This window comes from Phocoena sinus, chromosome 6 (assembly GCF_008692025.1).
Source record: "Phocoena sinus isolate mPhoSin1 chromosome 6, mPhoSin1.pri, whole genome shotgun sequence".
NCBI classification, from domain to species: domain Eukaryota; kingdom Metazoa; phylum Chordata; class Mammalia; order Artiodactyla; family Phocoenidae; genus Phocoena; species Phocoena sinus.
The window spans coordinates 5,424,181-5,438,203 of NC_045768.1; the positions used below are offsets into that span (position 1 = coordinate 5,424,181).

General features: G+C 56.7%; 1 protein-coding gene across 2 annotated transcripts in view; it reads left to right on the forward strand.

The window, feature by feature from the left end:
* Positions 1-10,762: 10,762 nt before the first annotated feature.
* FIBCD1 (fibrinogen C domain containing 1) overlaps positions 10,763-14,023 on the forward strand; it is a 34,305-nt gene continuing 31,044 nt past the window's right edge. Inside the window, exons 1-2 of one of the 2 annotated variants that reach the window (XM_032636383.1) lie at positions 10,763-10,899; positions 11,533-11,645. In XM_032636383.1, coding sequence (XP_032492274.1) covers positions 11,574-11,645 — 72 coding nt within the window. In that variant the 5' untranslated portion in view covers positions 10,763-10,899; positions 11,533-11,573. Of the gene's footprint in view, positions 10,900-11,259; positions 11,646-14,023 lie in introns of those variants that run through there. The other variant, XM_032636382.1, reaches the window with a different exon arrangement.

Sequence of the window (14,023 nt, forward strand, 5' to 3'; positions counted from 1 at the left end):
AATGGTATGTATGGTATGATCTCCATATGGTAAAACGTGATGCGTGCCGGAAATAACCTTCTCCACTTCAGCCTGAGGCCCTCCTCTGGGTTGAGGGTGAGACCTGGTCGCTGGGGCACAGACGCTGGGCCACTTCCATCAGCGCTTTGGCCACGGTCAGTGTCTGGCGTACAGTAGCAGTAGAGGTAACACAAGAATATGGTTACGCTAGAATTTGCTGGATCACTGTGAGAGGGGACAGAGGTACACGTAAAGCCTATACACACAGCACCCGGTTGCCTTATGTTGGCTTCCCCAGAAGCAGAGATGTAAATACAAGAGGTTTATTTGGAGGTGATCCCAAGAAGCGCTGCCAGTAGAGTAGGAGGGTGAGGCAGGGGAGGGAAGGCAGCCTGCACTGGGTGTGTCGTGTATCAGATTGTACCGTGGCACCTGGAGCACTGGTCCCCAGGGGGACTCTGGGAAATGGGGTAGACCATGTCCTTGCCAGAGAGTGAGGGAGCTGGGGTATTTACCCTTCACTCTCCCCCGACTCCCCTCTGTCGTTCACCAAGGGCTGCCCTTCGGGGAGAGGGTGCAGTTGCTGGTCTCCGCACATTCTGGAACCGTGCGTGGTGAGTGCCCACGTGGGCAGAGATCCAGCAGTGCCCGCTGCACTGGTATCTGGTAAACATTGAATAAATGCTGCTGGTATTTTCCCATCTCAACTCCACGGGCCTGCCCACAAAAACACCACCAAAAAAAAAAAACACCACCAAGATCCTCTCCCCATGTGTGTGTGTTTTTGTTTTGTTTTGTTTTGTTTTACTAATGCTCTTTTTTTTTAAATTTTATTTATTTAAAAAATTTTTACTATTTATTTGGTTGCGCTGGGTCTTAGTTGCGGCAGGCAGTCTCCGTAGTTGCAGCTCACCAGCTCCTTAGTTGCAGCATCCGGGCTCCTTAGTCACGGCATGCATGTGGGATCTAGTTCCCTGAACAGGGATCGAACCCGGGCCCCCTGCATTGGGAGTGCGGAGTCTTATCCACTGCGCCACCAGGGAAGTCCCTCCACCGTGTGTGTTTTATATCAGTACATACAAATAGATTCCCAAGACGTTGCTGGTCCCGTGGCCCATAGTGTCCGGTAAATACTTAGAAAAGACTGGAAGGAAGAACCCCAAATGGAAGCCAGGATTGTCTCTGGGCACAACTAAAACAGGTGATTTCTACAACTGGAAAAACTGATGAAATCGAAGAAAGAAACATAGACAGGACAGATTGTGGCAGGGGCGACCATGAGGAATCCAGGGTTGGGAAGACACTTAGGGGAACATCTCTGGTTTAGATTCACAGTTAATTCCATGTTAGTGACACTAAATGGTGTTGGCTGAGCACTCACTGTGCACCAGGTCCTGCACTGAGCCCACAGGTGCATGGCTGCATTTCCTCCTCCCCCCTGCCCTGGGAAGGAGGAGCTGGCCCTGCCTCTGTTTGTGCATTAGTCAGCTCCGGCTGCAGCAATGCTGTGTAATAACCACTCCCAACACTCGATGACTTACTGCAGCAGCATAAGTTTTTCTGGTTTGCGGCTCTGCTGGGTTCAGGCCTGTGCCTCATGTCTCTCAACCCCTTGGACCAGTGGCTTCCCAGGGCATGTGCTTTTGAAGGTCATGAGACAAGTGCCGGAGGGTATCTCTCAAGGTCTGGGCTCAGAACATCACTGCGCTTCTGCGCGCATTCCAGGAACCAAAGCAAGTCACATGGCCAAGTCCAATGTCAATGGGGTGGGAGGTACAGGAGAGTTACCAGGCAAGGGGCATGGCTGCGTGATTCCCTAAGAGGGAGCAATAATTCCATCTACTCCAGAGCCCACCACCTGCTTGTGACCTCGTCTCCTGGCTCAGAGTTGATGACTCCAGCCTGGACCTCTCCCTGGAACCCCAGGTTTGGTACTGATGCCCACTCCATGCCCTTCTGCGAGGTCTACCAGGCACCCCACACTTAACATGGCAGGGACAGAACTCCGGATCAAAGAGCCCCAGCACGCCTCCCCTGGGCTTCCCCTGTCTTGGTAAGTGGCACCACCATACATCCACCTGGGTCTCGGGCCCCAGACCTCAGCATCACCCTTGCTCTCTCCCTTTACATCATTTCCCGCATCCACTCCATCGGCCAGGCCTACTGGCTCCATCTCTAAAACGTGTCCCACATCTGTCCACTTCTTTCCATATCCACTGCTAACTCCCCAGTCTGAGCTGCCTCCATCTCTTACTAAGAGGGCTGCAAGCAACCTCCGTGGTCCCTGCCCTCCCACCCAGAGCCTCCTGAAGCCCAGCTTCAACAGGGCAGCCAAAATGAACTCACAAAAACATCCATCAGCTCACACCATGTCCCTGTTACAATCTTCTGATGGTTTCTCAATGCAACCAGTGTAAAATCCAAACTCATTCCCTGCCCTGCCATCATCCAGCCCTCCTTCCCTCTCCAACCTCACCTCTGCCCCCTTGTCCACTGTGCTCCAACCACAAGGCCTTTGTCAGGTCTTAACATATGCAGATCTCGATCCTACCTCAGGGCCTTTGCACCTGCTGGCACGTCTGCCTGGAGGGCCCTCTCTCAGAGCCTCCCATGGCTCCTTCTTGTCCTTCAAGCACCACCTCCTCCCCAACCACCCTGTATGACAGCACCCTGTTTTATTTTCCTAGAGCATGTATCACCGTTTGAAAGTATCTTATTTGTTCATTAGAATTAAGCTCCACATAGTAGGTGCTCAATAAATATTTGTTGAAAGAACTCTTTGAGGGGTTGGACATGGGAAGTGAGGGAAGAGGGGAGAGAGCAAGCACTCTCCCTGGAACTCAGCTGGTCTGGTGCAGGGTGCTGGGGGTGTGTGGGGGGCTTTCAGATGGGTCTCCAGAAGGGGGCATGGATCGCATGGGAACAACGGCTCTTGAGCCCTGGGCCCCGCCAGAGGGTGACCCAATCCCTGCTGAGGCTTGGGACATTCTCACCCGCAGGAGCTCTCAGGGGCCGGTCTACCTGCTGGGCTCTGTCTATCTGGCCTCACCTGGCACTCCGGGTGAGACCTGGCGCATGAGATGGGGAGCACCTGGACCCTCCCACTCCAAGGCCTTAGGCTCCAGGAAGGCAGGGAGTCAGAACCCAGCAGAAAGCCAGGGCCACACCCTCAGTGAACAGGCAGACTGAGAACAAATCCACCTGCAGGTAAAGGGGCCAGGAGAAAAACAAGGAAAAAGTGTCTCCCGCAAATGTGTGGCCACAGGCTTGCTCTCATGGAGACTGAGGCTTTGAATTTATTCTACCCCTCATGGTGCTAATGAGAACAGCAAGTGCTACAAGCACGCTGGGAAGCCATTTGGCCATTGTTTCATGAGGGCACGGCCCTCGGCCTTTGATGCTGGTGGGTGCCGGGCGGTGTACCTGGAAAGTGGGGGAGTGGTGGAATGGGAAATAGAACGATGATCGACAGGCCCCTCCCCACGCTGACACATTTCTGAGGTTTGACCAGGATGCCAACTCTGGAGCACAGATGACAGCTGAGCTGCCCTCCCGGCCACGGCTGCAACACAGACCCTCTGGCAGGCATGATAGGAAAGGACACCACCCGCAAGAGCAGAGCGGCACATGGGGGAGGGCTGCCCGGCCACCCTGAGGCCCAGATGAATGGGGCAAGGCAGGTGGGGGTGGGGCAAGGCAGGTGGGGGTAGGCCTGCGGGACAGGTGCTCAGGAGATATCTGTGGAATGACTGAGTGAGTGAGCAAGGGGGCTTCCAGCAGACACACCAGAGCCACCATTACCCACGCGGTACCCACAGGTACACCGGGAGAAAACCAGGTGTGAGATACAGGGCGCCTGCCGCCCAGATACCGCTAGTGGGGTGTCAGACGGTATGGCCACATTGGAAAGCAATCTGGCTGTTTCATAAACAGTTAAACTTACTCCCATCCCATCACCCAGCAATTCCAAGGAATGTGTACACATGTGTACCAGCATGGGCGTACAAATGTTCACAGCCACACTGGGCTTGACAGCCCCAAATGGAAACGTCCCAAATGTCCATCACCAGGAAAGCGGTTAAGCCAATTATGCAGGACCATAAATAAAATACTATTGCAATAAAAAGGAACAAACTACTGAAATACACAACGTGGATGAATCTCATCAGCCTAACGCTGAGCGAGGGACGTCAGATCCAAAAGAGCAACACGCCATGTGCTTCCATTACACGGAAAGTAAGAAAAGGCAGAACGAAGCGATGGCGACAGAAATCAGAGCGCTGGTTACCTCGGGCCACGGCGGGTGGGCAGTGCGTCGGGGGAGGGCCGTGAGGGAACTTTCTAGGCTGATGGAGATGACAGGTGTGGTGGCCGAAATTCACCAGACTCTACCCTTGAGATCTGTGCATTTCATCATATATAAATTAGACTTTATTCTTTTAAGTTAAAAAAGGTAAATAGGCATGAGAGAAGAAGGGACTTTTCAATAATATGGTAGACTAGATGCCTACAACAAAAGAGCCTACAAAAGTTGGATATGATATCACAAATATTCTTTTAAATGTGTAGCTAAACTGAAAAAAAAAAAGGCGATCAACAGTGGCTAGAAACCAAAAGGTGGCAGGGAACCTGCAGGGAGATGGGCAGAAAGTAGGAAAAATTCCAGCTTTGGGGGAAGGGAAGAGAACAAGGAAAAAGTTTCCACTTTTTTTTTTTTTTTTAATTGGAGTATAGTTGCTTTACAATGTGTGTAAAAGCTTCCACTTTAGGGACTTCCCTGGTGGTGCAGTGGTTAAGAATCCGTCTGTCAGTGTAGGGGACACAGGTTCGAGCCCTGGTCCGGGAAGATCCCACATGCCACGGAGCAACGAAACCCGTGTACCACAATTACTGAGCCTGTGCTCTAGAGCCTGGGAGCCACAACTAGTGAGCCCGCGTGCCTAGAGCCCGTGATCCACAGCAAGAGAAGCCACCACAATGAGGAGCCTGTGCTCCACGAGGAAGAGTACCCCCGCTCGCCGCAACTAGAGAAAGCCTGCGTGCAGCAACGAAGACCCAATACAGCCAAAAATAAATAATTTTTTTTTTAAAAGTTTCCACTTTAGACTAAAAACTACAGGTCTGTTCTCATGAAGATTTGGGGTTTGAATTTATTCTATATGCAGGGTGAGAACTTAAAGTAGCCCTGAGTTCAGAGCGTCCTCAGGTGCCCAGTGGAAACAAAAGCCATTCTTCTAGGGAAGGACAAATTCTCATCCCAGAACACACTGGATTCCCAAAAATCAAGCTCTAACAAAGAAGGAACACACAATCCAAAATTACAAAACACACGGGGAAACAATCACCATGAGTGAGAGTTGGCAGACATAGTGACCGACAGGATTAGCACTGCGGGAACTCGAGATGGTGGATCCAGTATCTTACAGCACACAGAAAGCAGCAGAAAACAAGTCATGCCATTTTGGAAAGTCTGGCCGCTTGTAAGTTAGGAGTTTTGTTTGGATGGTTGATTTTTGTTGGCTGCAAGATTTTTGTTTTCCACGCCCAGTTCCTTTCATTCAACAACAAGCATTGGTAACCCAAGCTTTCGCTGCATAGGGAATTCGGCAGCTGTGGGTTCTGGAGAAGTGGGCTCTGGGGCCAAATTGCAGAGCTCAAATTCAAGCTGTGATGTTTATCAGATGCGTAACCTTGAGCAAGGTACTTGGCCTTCACGTACTTTAGTTGTTCCTTTATCTGTGAGATGGCGGAAGAACTAAGAGCATCTGCCTCTTAGGTTCTTGTGAGGGTTTCAGTGAGAAAATCCAAGTCACCTGCATGGTGCTTGGCACAGTGGGCATGCAATAAAACGGCACCTATCCTGATTCCTCTAAAATGAAAACGGAAACGGCTCCAGGTCAGGTCACCTGCTGGTCGGATTTCCTGCTTGGCCCGAATTCTGGACCTCTGTAGCATCCCTCCCCTGCCCTCCCATAGCCGGACCTTTGGACCTTTCTTTCACCTCGCCTTGCGCTGACCTTGGCGGGGGCGGGGCCCACTCCCTCCATTTCCCCCAAAGCCTTGCGAACACAGGCTGTCGTGCAGAGCAGACTCTTACCAAAGACGGGGGGGGGGGGGGGGGGGGGGGGGGGGCGGGGGGGGGCGGGCGTGGTGACAGATGGGATCTCCTGCGAGGCCCCCATCCGGGCTGGGTGGGCTTCAACCTCTCCCTCTCTTGTTCCTTCTGCCTCCCTTCTCCCTCCCTCACGGCCCCTCCCCTTCCAGCTGCTTCTGCCAAAACCACATTTCTCCCTGGGTTACTAGCCTCCCTCCTGGGTCCTGCCCTCCCCTCCCTGGCCAAGCCTGAGCCTCAGCTTTTCACACCCAAATATTCCATCAGGATGTTCTGCTGAATAAAAAGCCGGAACTGTGCCTCCAGCTTTTAAAATAACGGTGTTCCTGTCCTGCTCCATATTTCCAGGGCACTGATTATGTCTCGGAGACCCATGGGGAGGTCCCATCTCGCCCATTCTGCCTGAGTTATCCCTCTCCCGGGTTCCAGACGCAGCCTTGAGGGCCCAGCCTTGGCACGGGTTTCTCTGGTTCCCTCCGAAGGGCACGCCGCAGAGATGCCACACACAGAATCCCAGTGGACTCGGGGTGCAGACCCACCGGCCCGTGCACGGCTCATCAACGCCAAGACCTCACACACTCACACACGCACGTTCTCTCCATACTCACTCTCGCCTTTGATCGCGGCCTCTAGTCTGTCATCCGCCACTCAGTGTTGACAAAGCAAAATACAAAATAGAAAGAAAGAAACCCGCCCTGTCACTTGGAATGTCCCTACACCCACCGGGCTTGGCAGTCCCCACTCCCGCCCCCGCCTTTGTATTATGGGTTTATGTCAAGGTATGTTGGATGCTAAATTAAATGTCAGCTCACTGTACGTTTCTGGCTCCAGCCGCAGAAAATGAGGAGCTGGCCTTGGAGACCATCCAGTTGCTCCTCTCCCCGTGCCTAACCGTGAGGGGTGACAAGCCCATTGAATCACTGCTCAGTAGCTTTCCATGCCACGGGAAGCCAAGATAAATTTATTTTTAATGATAAATGTGACTGTCAGAGTTAAGTTGAGACAGCTTTTCAGTGAGAGTTGAGTGCCCTCGGCAGCGTGGGGCAGAGGCTGGGTGGACGAAGGCCAGAGGTCCCAACAACCCTGCCAGCCGGTCCCTGGGGCCCCATGAGACAAAAGTATTCAACATTCAGCCCACTTTCACTGAGCTCCACGTTCACTGGTCTCAGGCCCAGCTCTAGCCAACCAAAAGGATGGAGGCAGGGGAGAAAGGGAGATACACTCCAGCAGTGCAGAGCCCTGGGTTCAGATTCTGGTCCCATCAGTTGCTGTGTGATCTTGGCCGAGTTACTTAACCTCTCTGAGCTTCAGTTGCCTCATCTATAAAATGGGAATATTAATGACACCCATAGGCGTTTGGTGAGGATTACATGAAATAAGATATATTGCTGGGGCTTCCCTGGTGGCACAGTGGTTGAGAGTCCGCCTGCCGATGCAGGGGACACGGGTTCGTGCCCCGGTCCGGGAAGATCCCACATGCCGTGGAGCGGCTGGGCCCGTGAGCCATGTCCTCTGAGCCTGCGCGTCCGGAGCCTGTGCTCCGCAACGGGAAAGGCCACAACAGTGAGAGGCCCGCGTACCACAGAAAAAAAACAAAACAAAAAAAGAGATACATTGCTAATGAATGGTACACAGAACATGAAAAATGCTTCCTGAAAAGTAGCTATTATTTACATCATTTTACCAAGAGCACTCTTACCCAAGTTATGTAACTTACCATTTGGAGTCAGTTTTGTCATCCATAAAATGAGGATACCAATAGCTCTCGTTTATGAGGGTGGCTGGGAGGATACAGCGTGCCTGGCACAGGGCTGAGTGTAGGGAAGATGGGCAACGGATCACAGTCGGTCAAACAGAAGTAACCTGGATGCTGTCACCCAGCGTCTCTGGACACTCTCTCATCTCCTTGATGAGAAGGCTCTCTTCCTTTCCACCTTCCTCATGTTGGCATGTCTCACTGCCTGCCCTGTACCCACTGCCTGCTAAGGGGGGCGCCCTGCGTCAGGATCCCACAGCCATGCCCTCCTTTGGACTATGGTGGGCACCTGACCAAGGACAGCTGTCTTCGGCCGGCTAATGACCTATGATTGACGTGTCCCGGCTCCAAAGGATGAGCAGGTCGAAACACAGCCCGTCTCTCTGGAATTTAAACTAAAAATCCCAGACGAGAGCTTTCTGTTGGTGGGGCCATCACACCTAGGTGGCCACGGGCGGGAAAGACAAGAACACGGGGAATCGGTGAGCCAGAGGGAGAAGGGTGAGTGGACGCGCAGGGAGTGGGCAGTTGGGGTGCCAGAGCAGCCTGGGGGGTCCTGGGTTCCGGCTCCCCTGAGGTCCTGGCTGGTTCCTGGAATGCCCTATCTTGGGCTGGCTGGAAAGCCCTGATCCCACTCTATCCCGCTGAGCACACGTGGGCTGATCCCTGGGGCTCTGTGGACACCAACTTTGTCCAAAGGAAATCAGAGGGCGGGGCACTGTCCCCTCTGCGGGGTCAGCTGCACTTTTGCTCACTGAGGTCTCCTTGGGCCGCTGAACAGGGGGGCCCCTCCCCTCCCCAAGACACCACCCCAAGCGTGTCAGGTGAGGGCAGTGTGTAAGGCGCTGAGCAAACGCCTGCAGGCTCCTGGCAGAGCTGCGCCAGGGCTGACTGTTCTTCTGGGGGGCTGAGCAGGGGCCTCATCACAGAGGGGGTGATGGGTGAAGACCACGCCGACACATGCACTCACCACAGCCCCGCGGGCAGGAAAGTGAGGAGTCTATGGCCGAGCATGTGAGACAGCCTGACAGCAAACAGTGCCAGGAGGAGCCGCTAGGTGGCCCCCGCTTAGCTGTCCTACCGCCCTTCTGCAGGCCTGGGAGGCGATGCTCCAGCCAGCGGCCTCCGGTTGGTACCTGCCCGTGCAGGCTACTGTCGCTCTCCATCCTCCGCCTTTGCTTTTTGGCTTCACAAAATGCCTTCCCCCCAACATCCAGTTGTCCCCACCTTCACAGCCTGGCTCACACCCCTCCTTCTCCAGGACGCCTTCCCCGCCCACCCAGAGCAGATACCCTGAAACTCTTTTGGTCCTTTGTATCCCTCCCAACACTTAGAATCTCAGTTCAGGGTCCCCCCAGCGTGGTCTTCTGTCTGTGCATAGACACGTCTGGAGTTTACGTCCTCTCCCCAAACTGGAATCGATTTGCCGTCTCATCCTCATGCCTACAAACCTCACAGTTCCCCCATTTAGAAGGGGGAGATTGTGATTTCTTATTCAATGAGAAAATTGAGGCTTGGAGAAGACAGGAAATCTGCCCAAGTCATAGTGGGAAAGTTGCTGAGGTGTTTCAATCCACTATCTCTCAGAACTTCACAAGAGCCCTTCTGAAGAACGTGCTGTTAACCTTTTAGCATCCATGGGGAAACTGAGGCTCAGAGGCACAGCTGCTTGCCCCAGGCCATCTGGCCAGGGCCCTGTGCTTTCCACTACACCCCTCTGCCCAAGCCTGATGGCCCAAGCCATCACCTGCCAATCCACAGGAAAGGCCTCCGGGGAGAGATGCCATCCAGAAAGAGCCACGGGGCCAGGACTCCAACCCGGGTCCCCTGACTCCCAGCTAGTGCCGTGGGACCCACTCCGGGTCGCTGGGCTGCCTCCCTTGGGGCAGAGGGGGTGGGGCAGCAGGTGAGGCCGGCAGGCAGCCCTGGAAGGAAGAGGAGGCTGGGGACAAACAGCTGGCAGTTTGTGAACCCAGCTTCTCTGGGTGAGTGACAGTCTGCTTAGGTGGCAAGGGGCAGGGAGTGCCCCGGACCCCCACCCCCAGGTAGTCTGCTGCATCCGTGAGGGGCCGGGAGAGGGAAGGAGATGGGGCGACAGACTGGCAGCCGGCAGGAGAGAGACGAAGATGGTGCCAGGGAACAGCGTGGCGGGCCAAGGCGCCCTGGGAGCCGGGAAACAGCTTTGGGGAGAAGCGGGGGGCAGGGAATAGGGGGGTCTATTCTGAAGCTGGGGGAGCAGAAGATAAGGGGCCGCACAGAGGGACGGGGGTGGCAGTCGGTCAGGAGCCCGAGGCGGCCCGGGGAGGGGGCGGCCCGTGAGGAACGCGGCGTCGGGTCGTGTGGGCGCCTCCCGGTCAAAAGCCACAAGGGCAGACCGTTAACAGCGCAGATTAAGGACTTTGTCAATTACCTCTGAAGGCTGCACCGGGCGGATTAAATGCTTTTAAAAGTGCTGCCGATGGAAAGGGGCGACTAAGAAACCTCTCCCGGCACAAATCCCTCCTCTCCCGGGCAGAGGAGGAGGCGGGGGCTGAGGCAGCACGGGGCGCGCCCGGCAAACGCGGGCGATCGGCCGGGAGCGCGGCAGAGCGCGGAGCCGCTGGTACTCGAGACCGCGGCGCCGGCGGCTGCCGCGGCTGCCGCGGCGGCGGAGACCCCCATTCAGCCCGCGGGCCGCCTGGGCTGGGAGGCGTCGGGCCGGCTCACCGTCCGCGAGCGCCGGGACACAGGTCTACCGACTGTGGCCGAAGCGCCCCCAGAGCCGGCTCGCGGGTCGGGGTCCGGAGGGGGCGGTCCCTGGTGGCTGGAGACTCCGGGACTGGGCGCACTGGCCCCGGGGTCCGGACTCAGACCTCGGAGACCGGCAGGGGGCGCACGCCGGCCGGCCCACACCCCAGGCCCAGCCCGGGTCTCGGGGTGAGCCCAGCGCCCTGAGGGGGCCAGGAGGAGCGCGGCGCCGCTCCTCAGACACGCCCGACGGCCCATCCCGGGCGTCCACGGGGCCCGCCCGGCGCCGCGCCCCCCGCGCACGGTGAGTTGGCGAGGGTCCGGCCCGGGAGGAAGTTTGCGAGGAGGCGGCCCCAGGGGCTCTCGGGCCCCTCCGGAGCCGGCGAGGGCCTGGTTGCCCGCGGCTGTTTACTGCCCTCCGGGCTGGGCCCGGGGGTCTGGGCCGGTCTGCCTCCTCTTTATTAGGCTTTGGGGAGGTGGAGTTTATCGCCGTCCGCAGTGTGTGCGTGTGTGTCAGAGGGAGACCGGGGGAGCAATAAAAGGCAAAGAGAGTACGAGACAAAAAAGACACGGAGATTGAGAAGGAGGAAGGGAGGAGGGAGGAGGGAGGAGGGAGGAGGGAGGCGGGAGGAGGGAGGCGGGAAGAGGGAAGAGGGAGAGGAGCGCGCAGGGGGAGGCGCGGGAGGCGGGAGCGGGGACGGCGCGCAGCGCGAGCGGCGGGCAGGCGGCTGGCGGCCGGCGGCTCTCGCGCTTCCGCTCCCGCTGTCGCCCGCACACACCCGCGCATACGCCGGCAGGCACACACACACGCACACCCGCACACGCACGCCCGCTGGCCCGGGCCGCCCCGGCGCTGGGCACCGAGGCGGGAAGCCGGCGAGCAGAACGCGCCCCTCGTCCGAGCCCGCGCCCACGTCGGCGCCTTTGCGCTCCGCAGCGGCGCGCCTCGCCCGGCGTCCCCGCCAGTCCTGCCGAAAGATGGTCAACGACCGGTGGAAGACCGTGGGCGGCGCTTCCCAACTTGAGGACCGGCCGCGCGACAAGCCGCAGGTACGCGCGGCCCGGATCGTGGGGACATGGGGCGGTGGGCGAGGCAGTGGCCTCTCTGGCCTGCGGGCTGGGCACCCGGGCTGGAGTTTGGGGCGTACCCCCGTGAGGCTCGACAGGCCCGGGTTGGGGCGGGCACCCTCCTCTCCTCCTCCTCCATAGGAGGCTTGAACTTGAGGTTCGGGCTGTGGATGGGGGCGGCACCCCTGCAGAAGCCCCTTTGCTCCACAACGGACTCGGGTGCACATCTGCGCAGAGGCAGTGGGGGACCTATGGAGTTTACAGCGTCACCGGCCCTTAAGTGTGAGTCTCCGTTTCCTCACCTCTACAATGGGCATCTGGACCACTAAGTATTCACCCTGAGCACCCCCTGTGCTAGGCGGCTGGCACGCGCCCCATCACCCCCATCTCCTCTGAATCCTCACACTTTAGCCAGCCTACCCCCGACCCCATACAGTAGAGAATCAATAAATATTTGCCTCATGTGAGAACCCTGGATATTGTGATTCTCCAGCTTTAAGACAAGGAAAGTAAGACTCAGCGAGGATTGCTTCTGCCCGAGGCTATGCAGCTCTGCTGGGATTTGAACCTGGATCCTCGGGCTCCAGGTCTGTTCATTCCACCCTTCCTGCTGCCTCTTCAGGGGCAGTGGAGGGTGCCCAGGGCTGTGGCCTGGAAGGGGGTGAGGACAGAGCTCCAGGGCTGGCCAGAGAGGGGGCTGGAGATGGGAAGCTGAATGGAGGGGCAGCCCTGAGGCTGCCCCAGGCTGGGCTGCCAAGGGACTGGGGCAGGCAGGCGAGATGAGGAGTCCGCTCGGCAAGGAGAGGAAATAATGGAGCTGCCCGTTTTAAATTTCAAATTTCTCCCAGACAGATGTCATTGGGGAAGGAACAGTTCTTGTTTGCAGTGGCAGGAAGGGGGTGGCAGGGGCGGGCCTTGGCGGCCCCTCACTCCCAGGAGCGGCAGCCTGCGCATTCTGTCTGGAGTGACACTGCCGTGGCATGCCTCCACACTTTGCAAAGCCCTTTCCCGACCGTCTGCACAGTCTCACTTTCTGCAGCAGCCTGGGGGCTAGGCAGGGATGCACATGCCCACGTCACAGGGGGATGGTGGCTCAGAGAGGTCGAGGCACGCACCCAAGTCACACAGCATGTTAGCAGGAGAGCAAAGATTCAAAGCCAGGTCTGACCCCAAGGCTCTCCCAATGCCTTCCCGGGCTGGTCTATTCCTCTGTTAAATCGGGTGTGCACCCAAGCCAGCCCCAGACAAAGAGTCCTCTCCTGCTGGGATCTGACTTTCTCCCAGCTTAGCAAGAGCAGTCTTACCTCCTCGACTTGTTCAAGCCATCTCCAGCCTGGCCCGCTCTCCCTTCCCGTTAGTTTCCTTACAGGTACTGGTTGCTTGTCATCTTGTCCTTTGCCAGCCTCTGGTCCCACACCAGACTGCCCATTTCCAAACCTTTGCTGTCTCATCTTCCCCCAGACACACTCACACACACACACACACACACACACACTTCACTCAGGAAAACCCTACATGTACTTCAAAACCTACTCAGATGCCACCTCCTCCAGGAAGCCCTCCCTGATGCCTGGTGGCTCTGCCTTGAAGTCCCAGCAGCATTTAGCCTGTGCTGCTCAGCTGCCTTTATCTCTCCCTGCCATGTTCCCTAGCCTTGAGTCCCTATTCCATCAGGAGCTCCCTGTGGACATGCACTTCTTCTGGGCCCCCATCCTGGGGTCTCCCCCTGAGTCCAGTCTCCTGTCCTTCCATGCAGCTCAGGTTGGGAGCTGAGGGATATTTGCTGAATTGAACTGCATGAAGCCCTGCCAGGAGGAACTGTGGGAGAGGAGCCAGCAAGTGCTGATGTGTCTCAAGGGGAGGTGGCTTCTGGGGGATCTATTTGAAATGTGGCTTTAAAGCCTCCTGGGTAGGCCCCAGCCTCTCCGCTGCTTCCTGGAAAATATATTCCAGCTGACACCAGGCCAGAGCCCAGCTGTCTGTCCCTTGGCATTGGAGGCTGCTGAGCGCTTGTGGTCCTAGAGGCCTGGGCCAATATCAAGCACCACTTCCCCACTCCACTCCTTTGGTGATCCAGCATATAGACAGGCTGTCCTATGCCAGCTCCAGGCTTGCCTGAAGATTCAAATACGAGACAAGGCCTTTCCTGTGCCCACTGTTGGAAGAGAGAACCTCACCTGCCCTGGTTCCCTTGGGCCTGGCCTTCTCTCCTCCTTTGCTTCTCCAATAGTTTCATCTTGACTATTGACATGCTGTGTGACTCTGGGTAAGTTACTCCCCCTCTCTGAGTCTGGGCTTTACCATCTGCAAAATGGGAAGAGCAATCCCTGCTTCCTCCTCACTTCACAAGGGCTGTTAAC